Genomic DNA, 15,261 nt, shown 5'->3' with positions numbered 1-15,261 from the left:
TGTGTGAGGGTGATTTTCATCAAAAAAGGTTTGCACTTCAAGCCATTTTGCACACATTTCCTTAATCTTTGAAGTAGGCAATTCCTTCAATTTCTCTCTCCCCTCCTCTGAACCAGTTTCCCCAGGTCTGGCCTCTTGCTCTTGAAGTTGATCTATCAGCTCATCAGTGGTTAGTTCTTCATTGTCCTCCTCCACCAACTCTTCCACATCCTCCCCACTAACCTCCAACCCCAAGGACTTCCCCAATTCCACAATTGATTCCTCAACTGGTATACTACTCCTCTCAGGGTTAGCCTCAAACCCTTCAAAATCCCTTTTGTCTACACATTCTGGCCACAGTTTCTTCCAAGCAGAGTTCAAGGTTCTCTTAGTCACTCCCTCCCAAGCCTTACCTATAAGGTTTACACAACTGAGGATATTAAAGTGATCCTTCCAAAACTCTTTTAGAGTCAATCCAGTGTCTGTGGTCACTTCAAAGCACTTTTGAAACAGAGCTTTTGTGTACAGTTTCTTGAAGTTGGAAATGACCTGCTGGTCCATGGGCTGCAGGAGAGGAGTGGTATTAGGAGGCAAAAACTTCACCTTAATGAAGCTCATGTCCCCATAAAGTCGCTCTGCCACGTCTGTAGGATGACCAGGGGCATTGTCTAACACCAGGAGGCACTTAAGGTCTAATTTCTTTTCAGTTAGGTAATCTTTCACATTGGGGGCAAATGCATGGTGTAACCAGTTATAGAAAAATTCCCTAGTGACCCATGCCTTACTGTTTGCCCTCCACAGCACACACAAATTATCCTTGAGGACATTCTTTTGCCTGAACGCTCTGGGAGTTTCAGAGTGATACACTAATAAAGGCTTAACTTTGCAATCACCAGTAGCATTGGCACACATGAGAAGAGTAAGCCTGTCTTTCATAGGCTTATGTCCTGGGAGTGCCTTTTCCTCCTGAGTAATGTAGGTCCTGCTTGGCATTTTCTTCCAGAACAGGCCTGTTTCATCACAATTAAACACTTGTTCAGGTTTCAGTCCTTCAGTTTCTATGTACTCCTTGAATTCATGCACATATTTTTCAGCCGCTTTGTGGTCCGAACTGGCAGCCTCACCATGCCGTATCACACTATGGATGCCACTACGCTTCTTAAATCTCTCAAACCAACCTTTGCTGGCCTTAAATTCACTCACATCATCACTAGTTGCAGGCATTTTTTTAATTAAATCGTCATGCAACTTCCTAGCCTTTTCACATATGATCGCTTGAGAGACGCTATCTCCTGCTAGCTGTTTTTCATTTATCCACACCAATAAGAGTCTCTCAACATCTTCCATCACTTGCGATCTTTGTTTCGAAAACACAGTTAAACCTTTGGCAACAACAGCTTCCTTGATTGCCGTTTTCTTGCCCACAATAGAAGCGATGGTTGATTTTGGTTTCTTGTACAACCTGACCAGGTCGGTGATACGTACTCCACTTTCATACTTATCAATGATTTCTTTCTTAATTTCAATGGGTATTCTTACCCTTTGAGGTGTAGGGTTGGCACTAGAAGCTTTCTTGGGGCCCATGGTCACTTATTTTCCACAAACAGCACCGAAAACACTGTAATACAGTGGACCCCCGGTTAACGATTTTAATCCGTGCAAGAGGGGTAATCGTTATGCGAAATAATCGTTATGTGAATGAATTTTCCCCATAAGAAATAATGGAAATAAAATTAATCCGTGCAAGACACCCAAAAGTATGAAAAAAAAATTTTTTTACCACATGAAATGTTAATTTTAATACACACAAACTGAAAAAGGCATGCACACTTACATGACACTTACTTTTATTGAAGATCTGGTGATGATTGATGGGATGGGAGGAGGGGAGAGCATTATCTTCTTACTGTTTAGAAGGGGAATCCCCTTCCATTAGGACTTGAGGTAGCAAGTCCTTTTCCGGGGTTACTTCCCTTCTTCTTTTAATGCCACTAGGACCAGCTTGAGAGTCACTGGACCTCTGTCGCACAACAAATCTGTCCATAGAGCTCTGTACCTCCCATTCCTTTACGATTTGTCTAAAATGGGCCACAACATTGTCATTGAAATAGTCACCAGCACGGCTTGCAACAGCTGTGTCAGGGTGATTTTCATCCATAAAGGTTTGCAGTTCAACCCACTGTGCACACATTTCCTTAATTTTTGAAGTAGGCACAATGGATTCCACAACTGGCATAGGCTTCTCAGGGTTAGCCCCAAACCCTTCAAAATCTTTCTTAATTTCCATACTAATTCTCACCCTTTTTACCACAGGGTTGGCACTAGAAGCTTTCTTGGGGCCCATGGTCACTTATTTTCCAGAAACAGCACCGAAAACACTGTAATAATACGAAATATTCCGATTGTATGCTTGGATGTTATTGCGGAGGCTGGCTGGTAAACAATGCCACCGGCGGAACATGTGAGCGTGGCTCAGGCCGCACATTGGAAGCGTCTCGGACGAAAATCGGTAAGCGGGTTTTTAAGCGGTATGCGAGGCAAAATTTTTGCAATTAAAGTAAGCGGTATGCGAAATAATCGCTATGTGATGCCATCATTATGCGGGGGTCCACTGTAATACGAAATATTCCGAGTGTATGCTTGAATGTTACCGCGGAGGCTAGCTGGTAAACAATGGGACGGGCGGCACATGTGAGGCTGGCTGAGGGCCCACATTGGACGCGTCTCGAACGAAGTTCGCTGAGCGGGTTTTTGTCTACTATGCGGGGCAAAATTTTAGCGGACAAAGCGTTCGCTATGCGGAATGTTCGCTATGCAAGGCGTTCGCTATGCGGGGGTCCACTGTACTACCAACACTCTTATGTGGGTGTGAAGCTTGGGTTGTAAATGCTGCAGCAAGGAGGCGGTTAGAGGCAGTGAAGATGTCCTGTCTAAGGGCAATGTGTTGTGTGAATATTATGCAAAAGATTCGGAGTGTGGAAATTAGGAGAAGGTGTGGAGTTAATAAAAGTATTAGTCTTGGGCAGAAGAGGGGTTGTTGAGGTGGTTTGGTCATTTAGAGAGAATGGATCAAAGTAGAATGACATGGAAAGTATATAAATCTAATGGGGAAGGAAGGTGGGGTAGGGGTCGTCCTCGAAAGTGTTGGAGAGAGGGGGTAAAGGAGGTTTTGTGGGCAAGGGGCTTGGACTTCCAGCAAGTGTGCATGAGCGTGTTAGATAGGAGTGAATGGAGACGAATGGTACTTGGGACCTGACGATCTGTTGGAGTGTGAGCAGGGTAATATTTAGTGAAGGGATTCAGGGAAACCGGTTATTTTCATATAGTCGCACTTGAGTCCTGGAAATGGGAAGTGCAATGCCTGCACTTTAAAGGAGGGGTTTGGGATATTGGCAGTTTGGAGGGATATGTTGTGTATCTTTATATGTGTATGCTTCTAAACTGTTGTATTCTGAGCACCTCTGCAAAAACAGTGATAATGTGTGAGTGTGGTGAAAGTGTTGAATGATGATGAAAGTATTTTCTTTTTGGGGATTTTCTTTCTTTTTGGGTCACCCTGCCTCAGTGGGAGATGGCCGACTTGTTAAAAAAAAAAAAAGATTAGATTTAGAAAGGACATAGGTAAGTACTGGTTTTCTAACAGAGTTGTGGATGCGTGGAACAATCTTCCCAGTAGGGTGATAGAGGCTAGGACCTTGGGTAGCTTTAAAAAGAGATTTGACAACTATATGAGATGGAGGGGCTGGGTTTGATTTGTGTCATTGGGTTTGGGAGTAAATTCTTGGGTAGCTTTGGGTAGAGGTCATTTTGATAAGGACCTGCCTTGTATGGGCCAGTAGGCCTGCAGTGCTCCTCCATTCTTATGTTCTTATGTTCTTAAAAAGCAGGAACACTGCAGCAGACCTGTTGGGCCATACTACCACCCTCTACCACCGCCACTTTCGTATCTTTCTACAAACTTTTTCTTGAATTCTATGGTATTTCTCACCCTCTTTACCAAAGGGCTGGCTCTAGAAGCTTTCTCTGGGCCCATGGTGGCTTATTTAGCAGTTACAAGCACTAAAAGCAATGGAATAACACAAAATATATCACATGTATGTGTGGAATCGTCCTCACTGGCTTGTAAACAATGGCACACTGGCTGTACATGGAGTGTCCTGGCGCTCACTCCGTGTGGACACGTTTGGGACGAATGACTTTAACCGAGTTCTTTGTCATTAGCCGAGCCAATATTTTGACGCAAAAAGTGTTGTTATCTGATTTTTACAATATCCGATAGCGTCGTTAACTGAGGGTCCACTGTAGTGGAAATCCAATTAATTCGTTTGGAACACCCAAAAGTATTAAAAAAATGTTTTCTACATGAAATATACACTTACCTACACAGAAAACAATGATACATGAAGAATACAACAATAATAACATCACACTTACCTTTATTGAAGACATGATGTATGGAAGACAGGAGGAGGGGAGAGGATGGAGGAGTTAACAATTGTTTGGAAGGGGTATCCCATTCCATAAAGACTTCAGGTACCAAGTCCTTATCCTGGGTTACTTTCATTCTTTGTTTTTTAACCTTTGACTGTTTTGGTCACATATATACGTCTCACAAGCCACCGTTTTTGACGTATATATACTCATAAATTCTAGTGGCTTCAGATCAAGCAGGAGGAAGCTGGTAGGCCCACATGTGAGAGAATGGGTCTGTGTGGTCAGTGTGCACCATATAAAAAAAATTCTGTGGCACACACTGCATAATGAGAAAAAAAACACCGACCATTTTTTTTAATTAAAATGCCGACTTTGTGGTCTATTTTCGTATAGCATTTATGGTTGTATTCTCGTTTTCTTGGTCTCATTTGATAGATTGAAAAACATATTATAGAAATTCTAGGTAGTAGGTTGGTAGACAGCAACCGCCCAGGGAGGTACTACCGTCCTGCCAAGTGAGTGTAAAACGAAAGCCTGTAATTGTTTTACATGATGGTAGGATTGTTGGTGTCCTTTTTTTTTCTGTCTCATAAACATGCAAGATTTCAGGTACGTCTTGCTACTTCTACTTACACTTAGGTCACACTACACATGCATGTACAAGCATATATATGTATATATACACATCCCTCTGGGTTTTCTTCTATTTTCTTTCTAGTTCTTGTTGTTGTTTATTTCCTCTTATCTCCATGGGGAAGTGGAACAGAATTCTTCCTCCGTAAGCCATGCGTGTTGTAAGAGGCGACTAAAATGCCAGGAGCAAGGGGCTAGTAACCCCTTCTCCCGTATAAATTACTAAATTTAAAAAGAGAAACTTTCGTTTTTCTTTTTGGGCCACCCTGCCTTGGTGGGATACGGCCGGTTTGTTGAAAAAAAAAAAAAAAAAAATTATAGAAATAGAGGTGATTTTGATTGGTTTTACTATGAAAAGAACCTTGAAATGGAGCTCAAATTAGGGGAAATGTTTGATATTTGCCCATGTTCAAAAGTAAACAAATGATGTCATTTTCCAATAAATGTCCAAGTAGCCATTCTAATATGCAGTCATGAATGGGTTGACATTATTTATACAATTATTACAATATTGCAGTAGTCTGCATAACAGTAAATCTTCTATTTTTTGTTTGAATAAAAGTTCAAAATATAAAGAAAGAGTAATATCAGAAGGGCCTGGAGATGTGACTGACGAACAAAGAAAATGTCTGTTTTGTTCATTCTGGACCCAATTTTGAAATTGTCATATTTTTTAATTTTTGTGAAATTGGCCAAATTGCAAATTTCTGACCACGTTATTGGGTACAGTGGAACTCTGCTTGCGAGTTTAATCCGTTCCATGACCTTGCTCGCAACTGGATTTGCTCGTTTGCAGAATCAATTTTCCTCATTTAAATTAATTGAAATGCAATTAATCCGTTCCAGTGGAATTCTGTACTTCAATAATTTCGCTAATATCAGCTCTACGGCTTATTTATCTATCTCACTTCATCTAATATGACATAATAAACAATATAAATAACATAGAAACCTGATATATACTCTAAAATGAATAAAATATGTCATTCATGTAGTGGTATGGGCGGTATCGGCGGTGGACGAGAGTTTGTCTGGAGACCGGGCAAAATACTTCATATAAAGTAAAAGGACACAAGTGCAACTAATGTGACATTTTATTGTGGCAACGTTTCGCTCTCCAGGAGCTTTATCAAGCCATTACAAACAATACATGGACACAGAGGGTATATAAAGGCTCAGAGTGAGGTGCAGTACTAGTGAGGTACCATTTAGATGTTCACTAGTGGTAGTAGTAGTAGTAGTAGTAGTGACAAAAGTAGTAGTAGTAATACAATATAGTAGAGCAATTAATTCGTACATGAGTAAAAGGATATAAAATTGTATTCGAATACAATTAAACAAAACAACGGCAGCTTCACCATCTCTGAAGTCTTAGCAAGAATCCTCCTGAAAACAGTAAACCCTGCCATCACATAGTCTCTCCTGTTATACTACACAAAGCACATTACAGAGAGTGAACACTGAAACAGGCTGCCTCTTTCCAGTCTATATTTGTCCAACCTATTTTTATGTTACCCAAGTAATAGCTTTTATATCCTTTTACTCATGTACGAATTAATTGCTCTACCATATTGTATTACTACTACTACTTTTGTCACTACTACTACTACTACTACTACTACCACCACTAGTGAACATCTAAATGGTACCTCACTAGTACTGCACCTCACTCTGAGCCTTTATATACCCTCTGTGTCCATGTATTGTTTGTAATGGCTTGATGAAGCTCCTGGAGAGCGAAACGTTGCCACAATAAAATGTCACATTAGTTGCACTTGTGTCCTTTTACTTTACATATTGTCGGTAATTCTACCAACTTTATTACAAAATACTTCATGAATAATTTCGCTAATATCATCTATATGGCTTATTTATCTATCACAGTTCATCTAGTATGACATAACAAACAATATGAATAACATAGAAACAAGATATATACTCTAGAATGAATAAAATATGTCATTCATGTAGTGGTATGGGCGGTGTCGGCGGTGGACGAGAGTTTGTCTGGAGACTGGGCAAAATTCTTCATGAATAATTTCGCTAATATCATCTATACTGCTTATTTATCTATCACAGTTCATCTAGTATGACATAACAAACAATATGAATAACATAGAAACAAGATATATACTCTAGAATGAATAAAATATGTCATTCATGTAGTGGTATGGGCGGTGTCGGCGGTGGACGAGAGTTTGTCTGGACACTGGGCAAAATTCTTCATGAATAATTTCGCTAATATCATCTATACGGCTTATTTATATATCACGGTTCATCTAATATGACATAACAGACAATATAAACAACATAGAAACACGATATATACTCTAGAATGAATAAAATATGTCATTATGTAACAGGTGGAGGCGGCCACAACCTCTCCCTCTTTGTTGTGGTAAACACTGCCATCTAGTGACGGCCTTTTGAAGCCGTCTATTATTATATGTAGTACATTATTATTATATATGTATTATTATTATTATTATTATTATTATTGTATTATATTATTATTATTATACGTATTGTTATTATTCATATCATTATTATACATATTATTATTATTATTATCGTTATTATTATTATTGTTATTATTATTAATACTATATAAATTATTTGTAATTTTTATTCACACAAAAAATATAAGATTTACTGTTATTCCTTATTGCAATAATTGTATAAATATGTCAACCCATTCACGACTGCATATTGGAATGGACAGTGACATCATTTGTTTACACTGAAACAGCCAAGCAATGGACCATTTCTCCTAGGTTGAGCTCAATTTCAGGGCACTTTTCATCATAAAAGCAATCAAAATCATATCTACCAAAAAAACGAGAATACAACCATAAAAACCATACGAAAATACCACTAAGGGGTGGCTAATTGCTGAGAAGTGAGCTCCATTATTTATGCTTAGATTTCTTTCGTTATTATTATTATTATTATTATTATTATTATTATTATTATTATTATTATTATTATCATTATTATCATTATTATTATATAAATAATTTGTAATTTTTATTCACACAAAAAATATAAGATTTACTGTGACATCATTTGTTTACACTGAAACAGCCAAGCAATGGACCATTTCTCTTAGGTTGAGCTCTATTTCAAGTTACTTTTCGTCGTGAAAGCAATCAAAATCATATCTACTTCTGTAATTTATCTTCCATTCTGTCAAATGAGACCAAAAAAACGAGAATACAACCATAAAAACCATTTGAAATTACCACTAAGGGGTGGCTAATTGCTGAGAAGTGAACTCCATTATTTATGCTTAGATTTCTTTCATTTTTGGTGTACATTAAGAAGCATCTTTCCATCATACATTGCCCAAGTTTCAATAAGATAGTCCAACAAACAAATGAGATACAATTCCCGAGATCAAGAGCAAGAGCCCCTCACCAGTGTCAAGGAACTTGCCTTGAGGTCTGCTCGCTTGTGGAAATTTTGCTCGCGTATGGAAGCAAAAAATCAACCCATCGACTGTTCGTATTTGGAAAAACTCGCACGTGGACACGCTCGCAAGTAGAGGTTCCACTGTAGTTGAAATCAGTAAATGGGCAGTTTCTTGTACTCAATTGATAGAAAAAATGGAGTTCTAAAGGAATAGCTATGAGTTTGGTCAACTGGAACAATGGAATTAGCTGAAAATTGGGCTCAGAGTTGGTGAAATCGCCGATTCGTAAATATCGCCGAGGTCGCTAACTTCGTGAGAGCGTAATTCCATCAGATTTCCATCAAATTTAGTTCTTTTGGTGTCATTACAATCGGGAAAAGATTCTCTATCATTTCATAAGTTTTTTTTTTTTTTTTTTTAAATTTTGCAACACCAGGAGACACCTCAGGATTTGGGGTTGCGACAGTCAAGGGGTTAATGCCACTAGGATCAGTTAAATAATCACTGGACCTCTGTTGCTCAAAAAAGTGTTCCAGAGAGGTCTGTTTCTTGCATATGTTAGGAATTGTGTTGGGAGACAGGACAAGATAGTCCTTCAGTATGACACTAATATCAGCTCTATGGCTTATTTATCTAGCACAATTCATCTAATACGACAGAATAAACAATATTAATAACATAGAAACATGATATATACTCTAGAATGAATAAAATACGGCATTAAGAATGTCACGAGTGGTGGTGTGTTGTTTGTTGTTGGGTGTATAAGGGCCACTGAAAGATAAGCCTTACATAGTGATGGTGAAGGCGGCAGCAAGAGGCAGCAGAGGTGGCAGTGTTAGTAAGTAACCCTATGTACCTCCAACAACAATGGAGGAGTCGGTTTCATGCTGTCCTTTTTCTGTCAATTAATTGCTTAACTTACTTGCTACACTGTTAATGCTACACTTTATCGCTGGCTGGCGCTATAGCCTTTATCGACTCCTGCTGCTTTAGTATTGTACATATTGCAGAATCACTGAAAGAGGCACATTCTCTCCTCTCTCTCAGCCCTTTACCAAAGGGCTGGTTGGCACTAGGAACTTTCTTTGGGCCCATGGTGGCATATTTAGCAGTTGCAAGCACTAAAAAGAATAGAATAATACAAAATATATCGTATGAACGCATGGGATTGTCCTCACTGGCTGATAAACATTGGCACACTGGAAGTAAATGGTGTGTCAGACCGCTCGGGCAGCGTGGACATGTTCGGGACAAATGACTGATACCAAGTTCACCGACGATCACCGAGCCAATATTTTGACAAAAAAAAAGTTACTTATTCCGAATATTATGAATTCCGATGACGTAATCCGGGGGTCCACTGTAGCAGAAAACAATGTAAATCAGTGGAAAATTGGAGATGATGATGATGGTATGGGAGCTTCTGTACAGACAATAACAATCTGATTGAGGCTGAGTTATTGGTTCTGATGCCCAGGAACAATGAAAATGTACATGTTCAGGATGAAGTCTGGATCAGACAAACATTTCAGCGTCCCTCATTTCAGTGTCCTGCATTTTTGGCGCTTTTCAATTGAGCCATTGTTCATTATGTTCAGTGCTTTTTTCCGCTTTTCTGCTGTTCTTGGCGTGATGCACGCAACAGCTGCGTCAGGGAAGGGTGCTATATTTTAAGGTAAGTATGTACAATACTCTACATTCATTGTACAACCTCTCCTTACTTAACGATGGAGTTCCGTTCCTAAGACTATGTCGGTAAATGAATTCATTGCTAAGTGAGGAGCATACTATAATGGTAGTGGGTTTGTGTCAACTATTTTTGATATTGTTTTAATGTCACCTTTGCACCATTTATAACATTCCTAGTATATTTTTAAATGTTTATATAGTATATTGTAATAAACCGAATAGCTGAAATCAACTCTAATATACATTATTTAGGTATGCATATTGGTCAGAGAGCCCTTCATAAGTCCGAGGCATCGGTAAACAAGTACGTTGCTAAGTGAGCAGAGACTGTACTTTCATATCATATTTTTTAGGCCTAGCTGTTTTAGCACTTAATATATTATAGTGTAAATATGCTATCAGGCATTTTATATGTATTTGATAGTGAAAAAAAACTGCTGTTTTCCACTTGCCGGTGATTTTCGCTTACTGGTGGAGGTTCGGGAAGCTAACTGCTGAAAAACAGGGTCCTCCTGTACTTGGTCCATTTTATCGAAGTTATTAAGTTTGTTCAAAGTGTCAGTAGGTGAGAGGGAGGTTTTCATTTGCTTTAGAGAGGGTTATTTATCTTTTTTTTTTTTTTTTTTTTTTTTTTTTTTTTGGAGAATTATTTGACTCTAGAATTTGGGAGAGAGGGAGTTTTTTTTTTTTTTTTTTGTCTCATTTGGAGTCATTAAATCCAGTTGAATAGTAATTTTGTTTGGATCTTCTGATAATACTTGAGGGTTTCAGGGTATCTCTTTACTATCTTAAGAATCTCTTTACTATGTTCAAATGAATTACAGTACTGCATTTTTTGTTATTTGTGAATTTAATTGTACTGTATTCAGAATATTTTTGAGTTGAATATTTGATGCGTATTAATTGATAATGTATAAGCAGTTTCTCTCTCCTTTGGTATTTAGTCTACAATTAGCTGGTTTTTATTATAAAAAAAAAAATTTGAATGTTTGTGTTCTTCTAGAATAATATAATAAAATATTATGCGAACTGTGCTACTTCTTTATAGTTCCACTATCCATCTTTCTTTGTTTTGACAGTAAGGAGTAATACTGGTGATGTAGCAGTTCCAGAAGGTTGGTCAAGGGTGGTAGTACAGCGGACAACTGGTGCCTCTGCTGGCAAGCTTGATGTTTACTACTTCAGGTAAATATTTTTAAATGTTTTTTTTTTTTTTATGATCTTCCATAAATGTTTGGCTATACCATCCTCTCATGTGACTGTGAAACTGAAGCCTGTTTAAAGTTTTGCACTTTAGCAGTATTGCCATTTTTTTTCTAAGGAACATGTAGGATGACAGGTAAATCAAACATACTTCTGCATACACTTAGTATAGCTGCCTTTGTCTCCCACCAAGGCAGGGTCACCTTACCTTGGTGGGAGATGGCCAGTATGTTAACCCTTTCACTGTCCAGGCTCCTGAAATTAATATTGCTCTCAGTGTTCATATTTAAAAAAAAAAAAAAAAGCCTTCAGAAATGGTAGAGAATCTTCTGAAAGTAATGACACTAACAGTACAAAATTTGATGGAAGACTTGTGGAATTGCTCTGCCTCAAAATTAGTAGTCTTGGCATGATTTACTCATTGGTGATTTCACCCACTTTGAATCCTATTTTTAAACCAACTCCAGTGTTCCATTTAACGAAATTCTTAGCTATTTCACAAGTATGCCTTTCGTTCTGTTGATTGAGCACAAGAAACCACCCATTCAATTATTACAACTATCTTATAAGTGCACAGAATTTGGTAATTTGGCCAATTTTACACAGAATTAAAAAATACTGTTTTAAATAAGCAATGTTGACATTCCTGGCACTGAAACATTTCTCTTGTTCATTATTCATGTCCCCAGGCCTCTTTTATATTACACTTGCCTTCCGTGTTGAATTCACGATCGAGTAATAAATTATAACCATGGTATTAATAGTGTCATCAGTATATTGTTCAGTGAGAAATAGTGTGTTGGATAGTGATAAATTTATATTTTTTCTTAAAAGTGACATTAAGTAGTCTAGTCTTTTTTCTTATCTCACCAACAGTCCCACTGGCAAGAAGCTACGGTCAAAAAATGAAGTACGAATTCACTGTGAAGAAAATAATTTAGAAGTGGATATGGCCATGATAGTCTTTTCTCAGAAAGCACCTACAAGTGAAGTGCGTATTGCTAGAGGTGGCCCAGGTGCTCCAAGGACTCCCAAAACTGCATCTTCCAAAACTCCAAAATTACCTAAAGGTCCTAAGAGCCCCAAAACACCTAAACCACCAAAGAGTACTAAAAGTGAACTGGGGAAGAAGAGGAAAGCCACAGACAAAACTGAGGGTAAGGGTCAAGAAGCAAAGGCTTTGTTTGAGACCAAGACTGAGTCAAAGGCTAAAACCAAGTCGAATAAAAAATCTATTAAAATTTCTTCAAAAAATTCTGGTAAGATAACGGTTAAATTTGCATTTTGTGGGAAACATTCAGCAAAGACCACCATAAATGGCCCTCCTGCAAAAAGGAGTAGGAGGTAAACCTAAAGCTTTTCTGAAGTATATAGAATCAGCTTACTTTGTGTATGATGTTGCTGTGGTGTACAGTTGGACACATGTTAGATTGTTAATGTTGTGTGATTGAATGCACGATAAATTTTCTGAACATGATAACATTTAATTAATTCTGTATGTTACAAGAAATGTTGGTACAGTATGAGTAATTTTTATTTTATTTGTATGAATGGATACACAGACTAAAAGCAGTCAATGTTTCAGGATTTTCAGGTCCAGTTTTGAATGATTTTCGAGTGGATGAAGATGGTAGAAATCTTTTGGAAACCTCAGCAGAAATGTGTTCAGCTTGGAGACGAGAAATAAATTTCTCAGATTGGTAGACATTTTCTGAATTAATCGCTGCACAATCACTGCCTCTGTACAAATTATTAATTATATCTTCTCGGTGTAACCTACACTTTACTTTTTTTAGTTAGACATATTTTAGTTAGTTGTGGATCAAGCTTCTTAAAATTCACCACAGATTAATACTATTTAGTAGTCTGATTTTGATTGTTGATTCATACCAATACTGTTTATTCGCCTATTTGTAGTTGCAGAGGTCTGTTCTCAGATCCTGACCCGGTCTCGTAATTTGCTACTCTTTAGATTCATTTCCTCATAGCCCTTGTGGACCTTATCGTACCTGCTCTTAAAACTATATAAGGAGCCTGCCTCCAGTTCTTCCTGATCAAGATTATTCCACTTCCTGACCACTCGGAGACTGATGAGTACTTCTTAACATCCCAGTGGCTCATCTGTGACTTTGACTTTCAACAGTGTCCCTGATTTCCTGTTTTTTTGTGTCAAACAGTTCATCCCTGTCTACCTTATGAATTCCCCTGAGTATGTGTGTTATCATGCCATACCTGGTTCTTCTGTTCTCCACTGTCATTAGGTCCAATTGCATGAGAATCTTCTTGTAGCTCATGCCCCTTAGCTTAGGAACAAGCCTTGTTGCATACTTCTGCACACTCCCCAATTTCTTAACATGCTTTTTCAGGTGTGGGTTCCATACTAGTGCTGCATACTCCAAGATGGGCCTAACATACAGTTTTAAAGGGTCTGGAATGACTGTTGAAATTCCTGAAGGCTACTCTTAGATTTCCCCAGGCGAGCATTGACTGCAGGGTCATTCTCTTTGAGTGCAGTCTGTGTACCCCTAGTCTATACCTCATTTCTGGTCTTCTTGCTCCTCCAATTTTTCATGGCCTTGCATATACTAAGGTTGAATTCAAGCAACCATTTATCTGACCCACTCTTGCAATTTGTCCTTGTTGTCATCTGTTTTTATTCTCCTCATTAGTTTTACATCTTTGGCAAACGGGGATATATTGAATCAGTCTCGTATGGAATGTCATTCATATAACTCAGAAACAGTACTGGTCCTAATACTGATCCTTGCAGAACCATGCTTGTTACTTTTACCCAGGTCTGACATCTCTTTCATGATAGTCACTCTTTGCTTCCTTTCCCTAAGAAAATCCTTGATACACTGGAGTGTGTTCCCTGTTATTCCTGCCTGAATCTCAGATTTTTGACCCAACCTCTTGTGGAGTACAGTATCAAATGCCTTCTTGCAGTCTAAAATAATGCAGTTAACCCAACCCTCTGTCTCTCTCTTGTTGAACATCTGTTACTGTGTCATACAACTCAGCAAGTTAGACAAGATTTACTGTCCTTAAACCCATGCTGGTTATGGTTTATGAAACTACTTTTCTTCAAGTGTTCTACCACTTTTCCCTTGGTAAGTTTCTCCAAAACCTTGCAAGGTATGCATGTCAAACAAACTGGTCTGTAGTCTGTCTACTTTCTTAAATATAGGGTATAGCAACTATATTTGCTGTCTTTCAGATCATCAATGGTAATTGACCCATATCAATTGATTTACTGTAGATCATAACTAGTTTTGAGACAATGTTTCTTCACCCTCTCGCAGACTTAGTGCTAATACATCAGGTCCCATTGCCTTCGATGTATCCAGACTCATCAAAAGTTTCTTTTCCTTTTTCCCCGTTGTGTGGATGGCATCCAGAGCGTGTCAGTGCCCCCTTATTCCTTACTCTCTCTGGTACTGCTCCACTTTTCACTGAGAAGACCTTTTCAGATAGTTTTGTCAACACACTTCCTTGTCAATGTTTGAAAGCTGTCCTTCCTTCTTTCCTCAGTTGAATTACTTGGTTCCTTTTTGTTGTCTTCTGATGTGATTGTGAAGTAGTTTTAGTTCAGACCTTTGTTCAGGCCTGTGTTATGTTTTGCTCAGATTGTCTCAGCTTCTCTCCTCACTGTAACATATTTGTTTCTGGCCAATCTGCTCATTTCTCTGTTCTTATCTGTTCTTTCTGAATTTTTTCCACTTTTACATGTGTGTGTGTGTGTGTGCGCACGCATGTGCATATGTGCGTGTGCGTGCATGTGCTTGCGTGTGCGTGCATGCATGTTACTCATTATCCTGTACATATTACGGCATTGATTACTGAATTAAATTAGTTTTGTTGAATGCATTATTCAAGGCAATTATATCTAGTCACTTCATGGTAATATG

At 38.3% G+C, this 15,261-nt stretch overlaps 1 protein-coding gene across 4 annotated transcripts in view; it reads left to right on the top strand.

The window, feature by feature from the left end:
• LOC128690056 (titin homolog) overlaps nucleotides 1-15,261 on the top strand; it is a 79,546-nt gene that overhangs the window by 20,983 nt on the left and 43,302 nt on the right. For all 4 annotated transcript variants that reach the window (XM_053778611.2, XM_053778609.2, XM_053778610.2 and 1 more), the window contains exons 4-5: nucleotides 11,230-11,335; nucleotides 12,230-12,510. In XM_053778611.2, coding sequence (XP_053634586.1) covers nucleotides 11,230-11,335; nucleotides 12,230-12,510 — 387 coding nt within the window. The remainder of the gene's footprint in view (nucleotides 1-11,229; nucleotides 11,336-12,229; nucleotides 12,511-15,261) is intronic.

The sequence above is a fragment of the Cherax quadricarinatus genome, chromosome 25, assembly GCF_038502225.1.
Source record: "Cherax quadricarinatus isolate ZL_2023a chromosome 25, ASM3850222v1, whole genome shotgun sequence".
Lineage (NCBI taxonomy): Eukaryota > Metazoa > Arthropoda > Malacostraca > Decapoda > Parastacidae > Cherax > Cherax quadricarinatus.
The sequence above is the reverse complement of the archived record's forward strand: the minus strand, read 5'-3'. Positions and strand labels throughout refer to the sequence as shown.